This window comes from Squalius cephalus (genome assembly GCF_949319135.1).
Source record: "Squalius cephalus genome assembly, chromosome: 1".
In the NCBI taxonomy this organism is placed as follows: domain Eukaryota; kingdom Metazoa; phylum Chordata; class Actinopteri; order Cypriniformes; family Leuciscidae; genus Squalius; species Squalius cephalus.
In genome coordinates this window covers 58,380,789-58,393,872 of record NC_137122.1, presented here as the reverse complement: position 1 = coordinate 58,393,872, position 13,084 = coordinate 58,380,789, and the positions used below count along the sequence as shown (strand labels likewise).

General features: G+C 43.8%; 1 protein-coding gene across 1 annotated transcript in view; it reads right to left on the bottom strand.

Annotated features, from left to right (window-relative positions):
- Positions 1-4,240: 4,240 nt before the first annotated feature.
- Positions 4,241-13,084, bottom strand: part of usp36 (ubiquitin specific peptidase 36) — a 32,831-nt gene continuing 23,987 nt past the window's right edge. The window contains exons 16-21 of the mRNA XM_079880366.1: positions 9,833-10,471; positions 8,418-8,638; positions 7,773-7,958; positions 7,303-7,418; positions 6,932-7,066; positions 4,241-5,949 (exon numbers count right to left, since the gene is read on the bottom strand). Of these exons, the coding sequence (XP_079736492.1) occupies positions 6,935-7,066; positions 7,303-7,418; positions 7,773-7,958; positions 8,418-8,638; positions 9,833-10,471 (1,294 nt within the window). The 3' untranslated portion in view covers positions 4,241-5,949; positions 6,932-6,934. The remainder of the gene's footprint in view (positions 5,950-6,931; positions 7,067-7,302; positions 7,419-7,772; positions 7,959-8,417; positions 8,639-9,832; positions 10,472-13,084) is intronic.

Below are 13,084 nucleotides of genomic sequence, written 5' to 3'. Positions count from 1 at the left end.
CTCCACCTGCCCTTATGAGTCCCTCCATCACTCCACCTGCCCTTATGAGCCCCTACATCACTCCACCTGGCCTCATGAGACCCTCCTTCACTCCACCTGCCCTTATGCGTCCCTCCGTCACTCCAACTGCCCTTATGAGCCCCTCCATCACTCCACCTGCCCTTATGAGCCCCTCCATCACTCCAACTGCCCTTATGAGCCCCTCCATCACTCCACCGGCCCTTACGAGACCCTCCATCACTCCACCTGCCCTTATGAGACCCTCCATCACTCCACCTGCCGTTATGAGCCCCTACATCACTCCACCTGGCCTCATGAGACCCTCCTTCACTCCACCTGCCCTTATGAGTCCCTCCGTCACTCCAACTGCCCTTATGAGTCCCTCCATCACTCCACCTGCCCTTATGAGCCCCTACATCACTCCACCTGGCCACATGAGACCCTCCATCACTCCAACTGCCCTTATGAGCCCCTCCATCACTCCACCTGCCCTTATGAGCCCCTCCATCACTCCACCTGCCCTTACGAGACCATCCATCACTCCACCTGCCCTTTTGAGACCCTTCATCACTCCACCTGCCCTTATGAGAACCTCCATCACTCCACCTGCCCTTGTGAGACCCTCCATCACTCCACCTGCCCTTTTGAGACCCTTCATCACTCCACCTGCCCTTTTGGGACCCTCCATCACTCCACCTGGCCTCATGAGACCCTCCATCACTCCACCTGCCCTCATGAGACCCTCCATCACTCCACCTGCCCTTATGAGACCCTCCATCACTCCACCTGCCCTTATAAGTCCCTCCATCACTCCACCTGCCCTTATGAGACCCTCCATCACTCCACCTGCCCTTTTGGGACCCTCCATCACTCCACCTGGCCTCATGAGACCCTCCATCACTCCACCTGCCCTCATGAGACCCTCCATCACTCCACCTGCCCTTATGAGACCCTCCATCACTCCACCTGCCCTTATAAGTCCCTCCATCACTCCACCTGCCCTTATGAGCCCCTACATCACTCCACCTGGCCACATGAGACCCTCCATCACTCCAACTGCCCTTATGAGCCCCTCCATCACTCCACCTGCCCTTATGAGCCCCTCCATCACTCCAACTGCCCTTATGAGTCCCTCCGTCACTCCACCTGCCCTTATGAGCCCCTCCATCACTCCACCTGCCCTTATAAGTCCCTCCATCACTCCACCTGCCCTTATGAGCCCCTACATCACTCCACCTGGCCTCATGAGACCCTCCTTCACTCCACCTGCCCTTATGAGTCCCTCCGTCACTCCAACTGCCCTTATGAGCCCCTCCATCACTCCACCTGCCCTTATGAGCCCCTCCATCACTCCAACTTCCCTTATGAGTCCCTCCGTCACTCCACCTGCCCTTATGAGCCCCTCCATCACTCCACCTGCCCTTATAAGTCCCTCCATCACTCCACCTGCCCTTATGAGCCCCTACATCACTCCACCTGGCCTCATGAGACCCTCCTTCACTCCACCTGCCCTTATGAGTCCCTCCATCACTCCACCTGCCCTTATGAGCCCCTACATCACTCCACCTGGCCTCATGAGACCCTCCTTCACTCCACCTGCCCTTATGCGTCCCTCCGTCACTCCAACTGCCCTTATGAGCCCCTCCATCACTCCACCTGCCCTTATGAGCCCCTCCATCACTCCAACTGCCCTTATGAGCCCCTCCATCACTCCACCGGCCCTTACGAGACCCTCCATCACTCCACCTGCCCTTATGAGACCCTCCATCACTCCACCTGCCGTTATGAGCCCCTACATCACTCCACCTGGCCTCATGAGACCCTCCTTCACTCCACCTGCCCTTATGAGTCCCTCCGTCACTCCAACTGCCCTTATGAGTCCCTCCATCACTCCACCTGCCCTTATGAGCCCCTCCATCACTCCACCGGCCCTTACGAGACCCTTCATCACTCCACCTGCCCTTACGAGACTCTCCATCACTCCACCAGCCCTTATGATACCCTTAATCACTCCACCTGCCCTTATGAGACCCTCCATCACTCCACCGGCCCTCACGAGACCCTCCATCACTCCACCTGCCCTCACGAGACCCTCCATCACTCCACCTGCCCTAATGAGCCCCTCCATCACTCCACCTGCCGTTATGAGCCCCTATATCACTCCACCTGGCCTCATGAGACCCTCCTTCACTCCACCTGCCCTTATGAGTCCCTCCGTCACTCCAACTGCCCTTATGAGTCCCTCCATCACTCCACCTGCCCTTATGAGCCCCTCCATCACTCCACCGGCCCTTACGAGACCCTTCATCACTCCACCTGCCCTTACGAGACCCTCCATCACTCCACCTGCCCTTATGAGACCCTCCATCACTCCACCTGCCGTTATGAGCCCCTCCATCACTCCACCGGCCCTTACGAGACCCTCCATCACTCCACCTGCCCTTATGAGACCCTCCATCACTCCACCTGCCGTTATGAGCCCCTACATCACTCCACCTGGCCTCATGAGACCCTCCTTCACTCCACCTGCCCTTATGAGTCCCTCCGTCACTCCAACTGCCCTTATGAGTCCCTCCATCACTCCACCTGCCCTTATGAGCCCCTCCATCACTCCACCGGCCCTTACGAGACCCTTCATCACTCCACCTGCCCTTACGAGACTCTCCATCACTCCACCAGCCCTTATGATACCCTTAATCACTCCACCTGCCCTTATGAGACCCTCCATCACCCCACCGGCCCTCACGAGACCCTCCATCACTCCACCTGCCCTCACGAGACCCTCCATCACTCCACCTGCCCTTATGAGCCCCTCCATCACTCCACCTCCCCTTATGAGACCCTCCATCACTCCACCTGCCCTTATGAGACCCTCCATCACTCCACCTCCCCTTATGAGACCCTCCATCACTCCACCTGCCCTTATGAGAACATCCATCATTCCACCTGCCCTTATGAGACCATCCATCACTCCACCTGCCCTTATGAGCCCCTACATCACTCCACCTGCCCTTATGAGACCCTCCATCACTCCACCTGCCCTTATGAGACCCTCCATCACTCCACCTGCCCTTATGAGACCCTCCATCACTCCACCTGCTCTTATGAGACCCTTGAGCATCAGTGTGTTTTCAGCATGTCAAAGGCTTGCTGTACTATGCTTCGCTCACAGAAGTGTTTGCTGTTGAGATGAGCCTCACAGGGTTCTGTACTGGATCTCTGTATGAGGTGATGAGGCTGATGGTGCACTCAGGCAAGGATAGCCTCGATGTCCCTTTCCCATTCATGATCAGATCCCAGTCTGACTGCAGTGATGAGGGACATGATGGACAGCAGAGAGAGGTGAAGGTGGTTACGGTGGTCAGCTGACTCATCAGAATAAAGCCACAGAATGAGAAGCGCTGTGTTGAGATGGCAGTAGGATGTGGCTTTTTGAGCCCCTAAAAGCAGTATGAATAAAGCTTGTTGTTTTATGTGTTGACTTGTATATACATTTATTCATTCTTTTACTCATTTATTCATGTTTCATATTGTTATCATCAGTAAATAAAATATAATTATTTAATGCATGCATTAATTTATTGCTTGACTGAAAATTGAGATGTATTCACTTTGGCTGCAATTGTCTAGTGTGTATTCATGCATATCTATGTCATATGATAAAACAAATTACATTTTGCTTGTTTTACTAAAATATATAATTTTCATCAACATCAAGATATTTACAGATAGATTAATTAAACCGGTCGCTCATATATTTTAAGTTGTTGCGCTTGTGATAACATCATAGGTCACATGATAATGTCAACATGGAAGATGTCCCGAATCCCCCGAAGCACATTCACACTTAACGTGATCAGGCTATAAAGTACCTAGCGCTCGTTAAGTAAGTACTTATTGAAATTAAGTACCTACTCAGTAACTATGCGGTTTCGAACACAGCCTCTATGTGTTAATGGTTCCCAAAGTTGCTCGGTTCAGACAAGTGTTCATTATAAATCAATACAGTAATCTTAACACATGGTATATTCGTAAACCATTTCAGTGTATCAGTATATTCACATTGAAATGTCCAAATGAGGATGTTAAAAAAAAATCATAAAAGTGCTACATGCAAATTGTGCATTATATCCAAAGTCTTCTGAAGCCATACGATAGCTTTGTATAAGAAGCTGATCCCAAGTCATGTTTTCTGTTTTTAGATTGACTTCAGAGCATTAAAGAAAACACAACCCAAAAACCAGCTTTTCACAAAAGTCACAACTTTATTGCACCAGGTATATCTATATTTATGTATTTGCAATACTGAATGACTTCTTTTCAGAAAAGGCATTAGATACAGAACCATCAATTCAAATATGACAAAGACACTGTTCTTCAGCGTCCAACCTCTTTGAAAATAACCTATCTCAAGTGAATTTCTAAGAGAATACAGACATCCTACAGAACGCATAGGGAAGTCTTTGTCTGGCTCCTGAACAAGACCTCAGAGCAGTCTTTCAAACACATATCTATTGTTTTATTAGAACTTCCCATTTACAATTCCACAGACCTTAAATACATTAGGCTTCCGTTTAGCAATGTGCATTTTAACATGTTTCAATAAGTATAATTCGCAATATGTTCTATTCATTTTTAAAAATTAAACCAAGGCAACTTTTCTAAAACCCAAGGAGTCGTGAAAGGGATGGTGTTTAACAACAAGAACGACTGGAGGGGGTCACAGAGAGCACAAGGTAAGACTGTACAATGTTCTAAATAGGAAAGCATCAACATTGGTTTACTCCTATGACAGCTCTTCAGTGGATAAGCATGTACATCATCATTTTGACCCAATGCACCGTTAACAGACGTGGAACATGACAGGGTGTTTACAGCTCACAGAGATGATGTTTGGACCAGCTTTTGGAGAGTCTTTCCCTGGACTAGAGCATCCATGGGATTGCTGTTGTTGCATAGAGAGTAGAAAAGAGGATGGGACACGCTAAATCAAAGACAAGGGGATACTCCGATTATTCAGGAATTCACCCCACCTGGCAAAACACAGTGGTTTGTGTTAAGGCCCATGTTTTTTTTTTTAGCTCACATGGATGAAATGTATTGCATTGTTGTATGCAGCACTGTGCATAAAAGACCACGTCGTCTGACTGGAAATGGTGACGTTTTGGGAAATCTGAAGAGATGCTTTATAGAGACAGCGGAAATTCCCACAAGAGACTCGTTTCACTTCAAAAATGTTATTGAATAGAGTTCTGTTTGATGAAAAAAAAAAAAAAAAAAAACACTGCAAAAGTTGGGGAGGATGGGCTAGTATTCAAGCAGGCAAGACATGAAAATATACAATCACAAGCAATAAATGTATTGCAATGTAAGACACCAGGGCCGTGTGCCTGTGGCAAACTAAAAGGCAACACAGGCAAAGAACTGCCTAATAGTGACCGGCTCAAATATGAAAAAGTAAAATAATCAAGTGAGCAAAAGTTCCCTAATGGGAACAATGATGTTATTTGTTGAGTCCAGACAAATTATGCTTAAAACCATTGGAGGGAGGGGCTTAATTTTCCTGTTTCTCCTCTCGACAGAAGCCCTCAGATCACGCATCACTGGCCATTACAGCCCGAATGATCGCCAAGTCTTGCCTCGATAAAACTGGCCCTGGTGAACATCTGTTCTTATTACAATAAGAATAACTGAGACCATCAAAGGTTAACAGGGTGCCGACTCTACAGTGTGCCACATCTGCTATGATTCGAAGATCATAATGGCACCTTTAGTGGCGTATATTTTGGATTTCAGACGGTGACTAAAGCCTCAGCCTCATCGCTTTATTTCACAGTACTGCTGCATTCTGGGTGGACTTCAGAGGAATCTGAGACAGATCCGACTGCTTCTGATCCAATAAGGCAACTGGTCTGGTCAGGGGAAACACACGGGATCCGCATTTCAAAACTGCAGAAAGACAGTGAAAGGGCTCGTTACAAACAGATAAGAACATTCTTGTTATTCTCCAAGTTCCCACTAATGGCTATGATCAATTTATATATTATATATATATAAAAAAAGTAATCCTGAAATTTTAAGTAAAAGGTAAAGTAAAGGTAAAGGTAAAGGTAAAGTAAAACAATTTTAAGTGCCTATTAGTAAAGACAAAGAGTTTGCTTTAAATTGGAATGGTTTAAAATCGCAAGACTTAAAGACATGCAAATGATAAACTTTAGTTGCGATGACACACTGGGCTGAATGGACACACACAATAATGTCAAAATGGCCGTCATGTGGAGTATTCATGTAAACGCAGCCAGTTACGTCTCAAGTGAAAGTAAACAGTTGGGTGTAAACCGGATGTGCATCAGTATAATGGATGTGTGTTTGCTCTTAAAGTGACAGCAGCCTAATAAACCTGCTGCTTTGTCATTAATGTGACTAGGCAAAATTTTATTTTTTATATTTAATTATTTAATTTCTGTACTAATTCTAACTACATGTTAAAAAAACTATTGTACCTGAAAAACTTAGATTTAAAGCATAATTATATTTTAATAATTAATATTTAATTAATAATCTAATTCATATTTTTGTCCTATTGTTTGTAATTTGCTGCTTTTTTCTTATTTTTAATAACTGAAATTAGATAAAAACACACAAAATAACTATATTGTGATATATATTGTTATCGTGAAATAAAATCCCATATCGGGAAAAAAAATTTTGTTCGTAGAGGTCAAGACACCTCTACTTGACTAGTGTCTGCAGTGTCATTAATGTGATTGGCCAAGTTGAGAGACCACTGTTTGAGCCATTTTTTATTTATTTTTTCATCAAAGAGATTGAAAATGTTTAACAGAAGTAAAACGGTAATTCTTTTTGTTCTTTGATAAATTTTTAATGTAAATTTAAGTCAAATCAAACATTAAAATGTGACAAATTTCACCTTTCAGTGGCGATAGCCCAGACTGCTCCGCCTGCCTCCCGGCGTGACCGACCACATGTTACGACGCTCTTGGATCTTCTGGAAGACGTTTCCATTCCTCCTCTTCTCCTTTTTGTATTTTTTCATTTTCTTCACCTAATCGAGAGGGAAATGAAATGACTCAGTTTATTGTGCTGTACTAGGTAATAAATAAAACACTGTGCACAGTATACATACATTTTGTTAAAAAAAAAAAAACGAAAAAGTAGTAAAATATTCCACCGACTAGCAGTCTAAGATGCAACCATAGTCATTTCCAGTCAAAATGAGTTTCCTGGTGTAAGTAATGCTCAAAAATATTGCAATATTGAAGTCCAAGTTGTAGTCCTCACTTTTCCACTGTCAAACTCCCTGTCCCACTCATCAAGGACAGTATCGTTTTTGGCATCGCGTACATCTTCTCTGGCGTCTCTGCTGATGGCCGACGGATCTCCATCCCAACTGAGAACTGGAGGAGGAAATTATTCAAAACAGTCAATATTTCAGGTCATGCTAAGAATTCAAGCATAGGTGCAACTGAGGACTATGATCTTAATTCCTCCCAAAAACTGCTTCATAAGAAAAGAAAGGTAAATTTAACAATTCAACTGCCAAGTATTTATTGTTTTTCCCATCTGAACAACGAAACAAGCACACACTGTCCCATTGAAATGCATCAGAACAGAAACAGAAATTGCCCATTAGCATTTGAGATATAGATAAACATGTTAAGATTCAGAAATAAATCCTAACCTCTCCAACTGTCAGGAAAGCTGAGAAGTTTTGCACACAAGGTTCGGTTGACTTCTGACCGACAACTCACCCTCAGTTCCATAGGCTTTATCTGAGGAGTTCTTGAGGAGCTCCTCCACAACATCACAGCTTTTCTTGCCGTCCCAGCCAATAGGAGCGGAGCACGAGCCTTTCCTCGACACGCCCTCGGCTTCCTGAAGGCTCTGCTTGCGCTTGTAGCCGTCCTGAACCTGGCTGTCCCAAACGAACACTGCAGCTGTTACAGAAAGGCCCAGAAGGTTAACTCTGAAATATGTCAGATATTGGTACACACCAAGAACCAAAGCCACTAAAAAAAACTGTAAGTGTGTTCTGGTGTATGTTCATTTGAAGTCCATTATGAATGTAATTCAGCCTAAAGTAAATAGTAAAGGGTGATGGATTGATGTGCTTCAAGCAGAGGAGCAGAAGCTTGTCCTGACAAAAACTTGCATTCTTTAAATCTTTTTGCAGTGCATAAGCGTCTTTTCATCCTTTTGGTTTTGTGGTGAAATATGACTTGGATGAATATAAGCCCATCAAGCAAAAACACCCTAGCTATTAGAAGTAAAGACTTAATAAAACCAAAAGCTTGATCAATAATAAGGGAAATGTTTGTTTCCACTGATCAATACCATCTAAAATACTAAAACCCCTCATATTGTCTATGATCTTACGGCAGCAAGTGTATTTATACCTGTATTGGGTTTACTAGGTTTCTCCATATCCGTATTTCCCATCTGACTAGGAGACTCGTCTCCATTGGTCTCTCGAAGCTCCCTGTGAAGTTCTTCTTCATTCCTCGGCTTTTCCTCCTCTTCTCTGAAGTCTTTGTGTTTCCTCTTTTTCTTCTTCTTCCTGGTCTCTTCTAGGTCCTTTGTCTTCGAGTTTGTACCACCAACCTCTTTTACAACAGCACTGGATGAAAAGAAGCAGCCATTTACCAGGTTAAATGAAGGTAGATGTACTGTACTTAAATGATATGCACATTCAAAGAGAAACGATATTAAACAGGAATTTAGAAACCACTGTAATTTTTTAAATAATGGTGCGGACTTAAACTACAAAATAAGTCATACAATAAAAGTTTAAAATGCCTTTTGGTTGGGTGCAAAGTTGTAGCAAAATTTGTGTAAAGCCCATTCGATTTTGATAAATACAGCCAATCAAATTGCTTGTGTCAATGGAGTACATTTTAAACGCTGTCAAATCATGCACATTAGAAATTTTCACCTTTGTCCAATGTCTGTGCTACTTCACTTCAGAAGTTATAAATGAGTGATGAAATGAGTTTGTACTAGGGGTGTAACGATACCCTACATATCGCAATACTGAACTCACGATACTCCAAAACATTTGTTAAAAGGTTAACAAAAAATTAACTCTTGATTCAAATGCTAAATTTGGTATTACATTGCGGCTGGAAATGAATAGGCTTGGACACCCAAAGCACAGGACAATAGAGACACCCGGAATAAAAATATTCATGATTCTGAAGCTGAAAAACAGAATTATTTTAGACGAATATGCTTTAACTCTGTCACTGACTAGATATATGGGACGACAGCTCTCGATCTGTGGTTAGAAGCAAAGTTTCTTGTTTGCTTGACATGTGGACTTAAATCCTTATCTTGTGCAAAATAAGCAAGCTGACATTCAGTGCAACCTGTGTCTTTGATTTAGAATATATACAAATGTCATTTACATCTTTTAGTTTGTCAAGAGATTTAAAGTGTTATAGTGCGCATGTGCAAAAGTACTCTGGTACGTAAGAACGAGCCTATGATTGAATCTGGAAATAAAGCAAAATAACTGAGGAAAAATGAGAAATATTCTCAGAATTTATAGCAAAACATCTAGCATTAATTAAGTCTCAAACAGATTCATTAAAATAAGTAATTACTCCTACAGCTGCGTGACCTCATTAACCAACATGGTTGAACGACCAATTTGCGATAATATGGTTTTGGGATACAGTCGTGACTAGCTAGTTGATTTCTTTAACGATGCATTGTGCTATGATAGTGAAGCAGCGAGTTACGCATTTGTATGGGAAACACACCCCTGATCGGACTCAACGGCAGTGGTTAAACTTTTCAATAACCAGCTTACCACTTTGAGACTGTGGCTCCATTGCTGAGCTCTTCCAGCGGCTCCGGGAGTTTGTGTTTCTTCTTCTTCTTCTTCGGGACGGGGTCAAGCGGAGGCACTGACTGAGGTTCGGTCTGACAATTCTCCGCTGCTTTAGACGACTTAACCTCATTTCCCTTGGCTTCTGAGGTGATGCTCCAAGTTTCTCCGAGACACCAGTCCTCATCTTGATGGGGCTCGATATGAGACGGCACACACTCCCTCCGGACCTCAAGACCATCTTCCTCCAGCTCTCGTTTCCTCTTCTTCTTCTTCCTCTTCTTCTGCCTGTGTTCAGTACTTGGCTTTGGTTCTTCTGGGGGTGAGGCTTTAGGGGCGTCCTGCTCTACTTCCGAATGTCGTCGTTTTAGTTTCTTTTTCTTCTTTCTTATCGTGGGACTGGCGAGCTCCTGGGGGAGTCTTGTAGATGAGGCAGACAGGATCGTCTCGCTCTGGATTGGTTTGTGTGTACGGGCCGGCTGGGGCTGAACGCCATTGGTCTGTGTGTAGAGAGCATGAGCGGGCGGCTTCAGAGTGGAGGAGGGCTGTTTAAGGGGACTTGAATCTTTAGGAAGGCGAGTTGAAGGTGGAGACTGCAGGTTGAGCGAATGAGTTGAAAATCTGGAGCAAAGGATAGAAACACTTTAATTGTTAGACGTTGAGATGACAGATGTACTTCGTATTTTATTTTACTATCGACCTGTTAATGTTACGAATAAGGGTAGAACTCCTTTTAAAAGGTATACATGTGAATTAAGTGTGGCACAATGGCCTTCATCATCACAGTATGCTAATGCCCATCTACAGCACAAGGGGATTTCATCAATATGCTGATGGAGGACTGTTGGGACACTCCGGGCACAGGATGGTTCTGTCTTCACAGGACATATGCTTTCAACTACATACTGTTTATTTACTAGAGTGTTCTAATATGTAATTATGCCATGTTTGGTCTCATCTGACAGCTTATAAACTGAACGTGGTGAACTTAATAGAGATTTTAAAGTATCCTATTCTAGGTACTATTGCTTAAACATGCATTGAGGAGAATATGTTCATGTTCTTCTCCCCCTCTTGATCTCCACCCATTTTGCCTCATCTTTTGGTTTCGGTGTTGGTATTCCTCTCATGTTTAACAATGCTTTGCTCAGGGTATAAGAAGGAAAGGTAACTGTTGATCTCTTGGAGAAAGGCTTTAACCCCTACCACTCCCGCACACTGGTGCGTAACCTCATACTGAGAAGTTTTTACGGCCTTGTCTGCACAACAGTGCATTATTTGTTACAACTAAGTTTTCTATACAGAATGTTGTTCCATTCTACTGTCTGTATATTTAAACATGTGACTTAATTTAAAGGCTTTGAGAATCTTTCCTTTTATCACTGATAATGTTTAAAGCTAAAGTGATTATAACTTTCATTATCTAAACTTTCAGGTTAAATCCTACGTTTTCCTATCAGTTCTAAGAAAGACCTTTGCATTTAAAGAATAAGAGGTCAAAGAATAACAACAACTTTAATGGAGTCAGATTAATTATATTGTAGTCAGATAAATATTTGAATTATACACATCATTATTGGTTCAAAATAGCAGCGTAAGCTTCCAGCCTTACAAGCAGGGCTTGGCATTGACAAATGTCACAATTTTATTAGATTTCGATTTAATGATTAATTGGCACATATCAGGTACACTACAGGTTATTTTAATGTTAACTAATGCTGTAAACTATACAGTTGGTAGATTACTATAATATCACAGCAAAAATGTACTGATTTGTATAGGCTACTTACATTTATATTGCACAACTTTTTTTATAATAATGTTCTAAATAACGTTTTAATGGCAATAATGTTTCTAATTGTTATTTGAAATGCAAACATTTAAATAGTGGCTGTCAAAAAAACGACGAATATATTCAAAAATATATTAAACACTGAAAAATAGGCTAAATAAAAATACAATGAATATACAATATAGAGTATATATTTGTCAAAATGCTCGTCTCTAGAATTTATTTTTCTAGCTAAATACCAAGTTCTTGGACATTGATTGGCTCTTCTGAGGTAAATGTAATGATTTAAGTTGTATTATATCTTTTAACACCTGATGTTCATTCATGTTTATTTCATACTAACTAGCATAAATTGTTTGAATTTCATAAAATTGACAGAATTTGTCAAATTGATAAACAGAACACCGCTCGGGTTCAGATCAGGGGGGCCATTCCTCCCACCCCTACAGATGTCACTGTCATTGCCCACGCGGGCATTGAAGTCAGTAGAACGACAGAGTCCCCAGTTGGAGCACTTCCCAGCACCCCTCCCAGAGACCCCAAGAGGGCCGGGTACTCTGCACTGTCGTTGGGCCCATAGGCGCACACAACAGTGAGAGACCTATCCCCGACCCGAGGGCACAGGGAAGCGACTCTCTCGTTCACCGGGGTGAACTCCAACACATGGCGGCTAAGCTGGGGGGCTATAAGCAAACCCACACCAGCCCACCACTCTCACCATGGGCAACTCCAGAGTGGTAAAGAGTCCATCCTCTCTCCAGGAGTGTGGTTCCAGAGCCCAAGCCGTGCGTGGAGGTGATCCCGACTATCTCTAGTCAGTACCTCTCAACCTCCTGCACAATCTGAGGATCCTTCCCCGCCAGAGAGGTGACGTTCCACGTCCCTAGAGCTAGTTTCCGTGTCCAGGGATCGAGTTGTCGAGGCCCCCTCCTTCGACTGCCATCCGATCCACTTTGCACCAGCCAACTCCAGGGTGGGGCCCCGGCTGCGCCATGCTGAGCGACGTCACGGTCCTTGTTTTTAATTCAGTCATAAAGGGTTTATGAACTGCTATTAGTCTGACCAGTCACCTAGGACCTGTTTGCCTTGGGAGACCCTACCAGGGGCATATAGGCCCAGACAACTTAGCTCCTAGGATCGTTCAGGTACTCAAACCCCTCCACCACGGTAAGGTGGAAGTTCAAAGAGGGGCAAATTCTGTCAATGTCCGAGCAGTGTTCAGTTATTGGACTTCTGTGCTAGTTACAGTTTGTCCATAACAAACACCATGTTCAAGCATAAGGGTGTCCATCAGTGCACATGGCACCAGGACACCCTAGGCCTGAGATCAATGACCGACTTTGTGGTCGTCTCATCCGAACTCTGGCCGTATGTCTTGGACACTCGGGTGAAGAGAGGGGCTAGAAGAACGCGTTCAGCAGGCGTAATGATATGACGCAGCG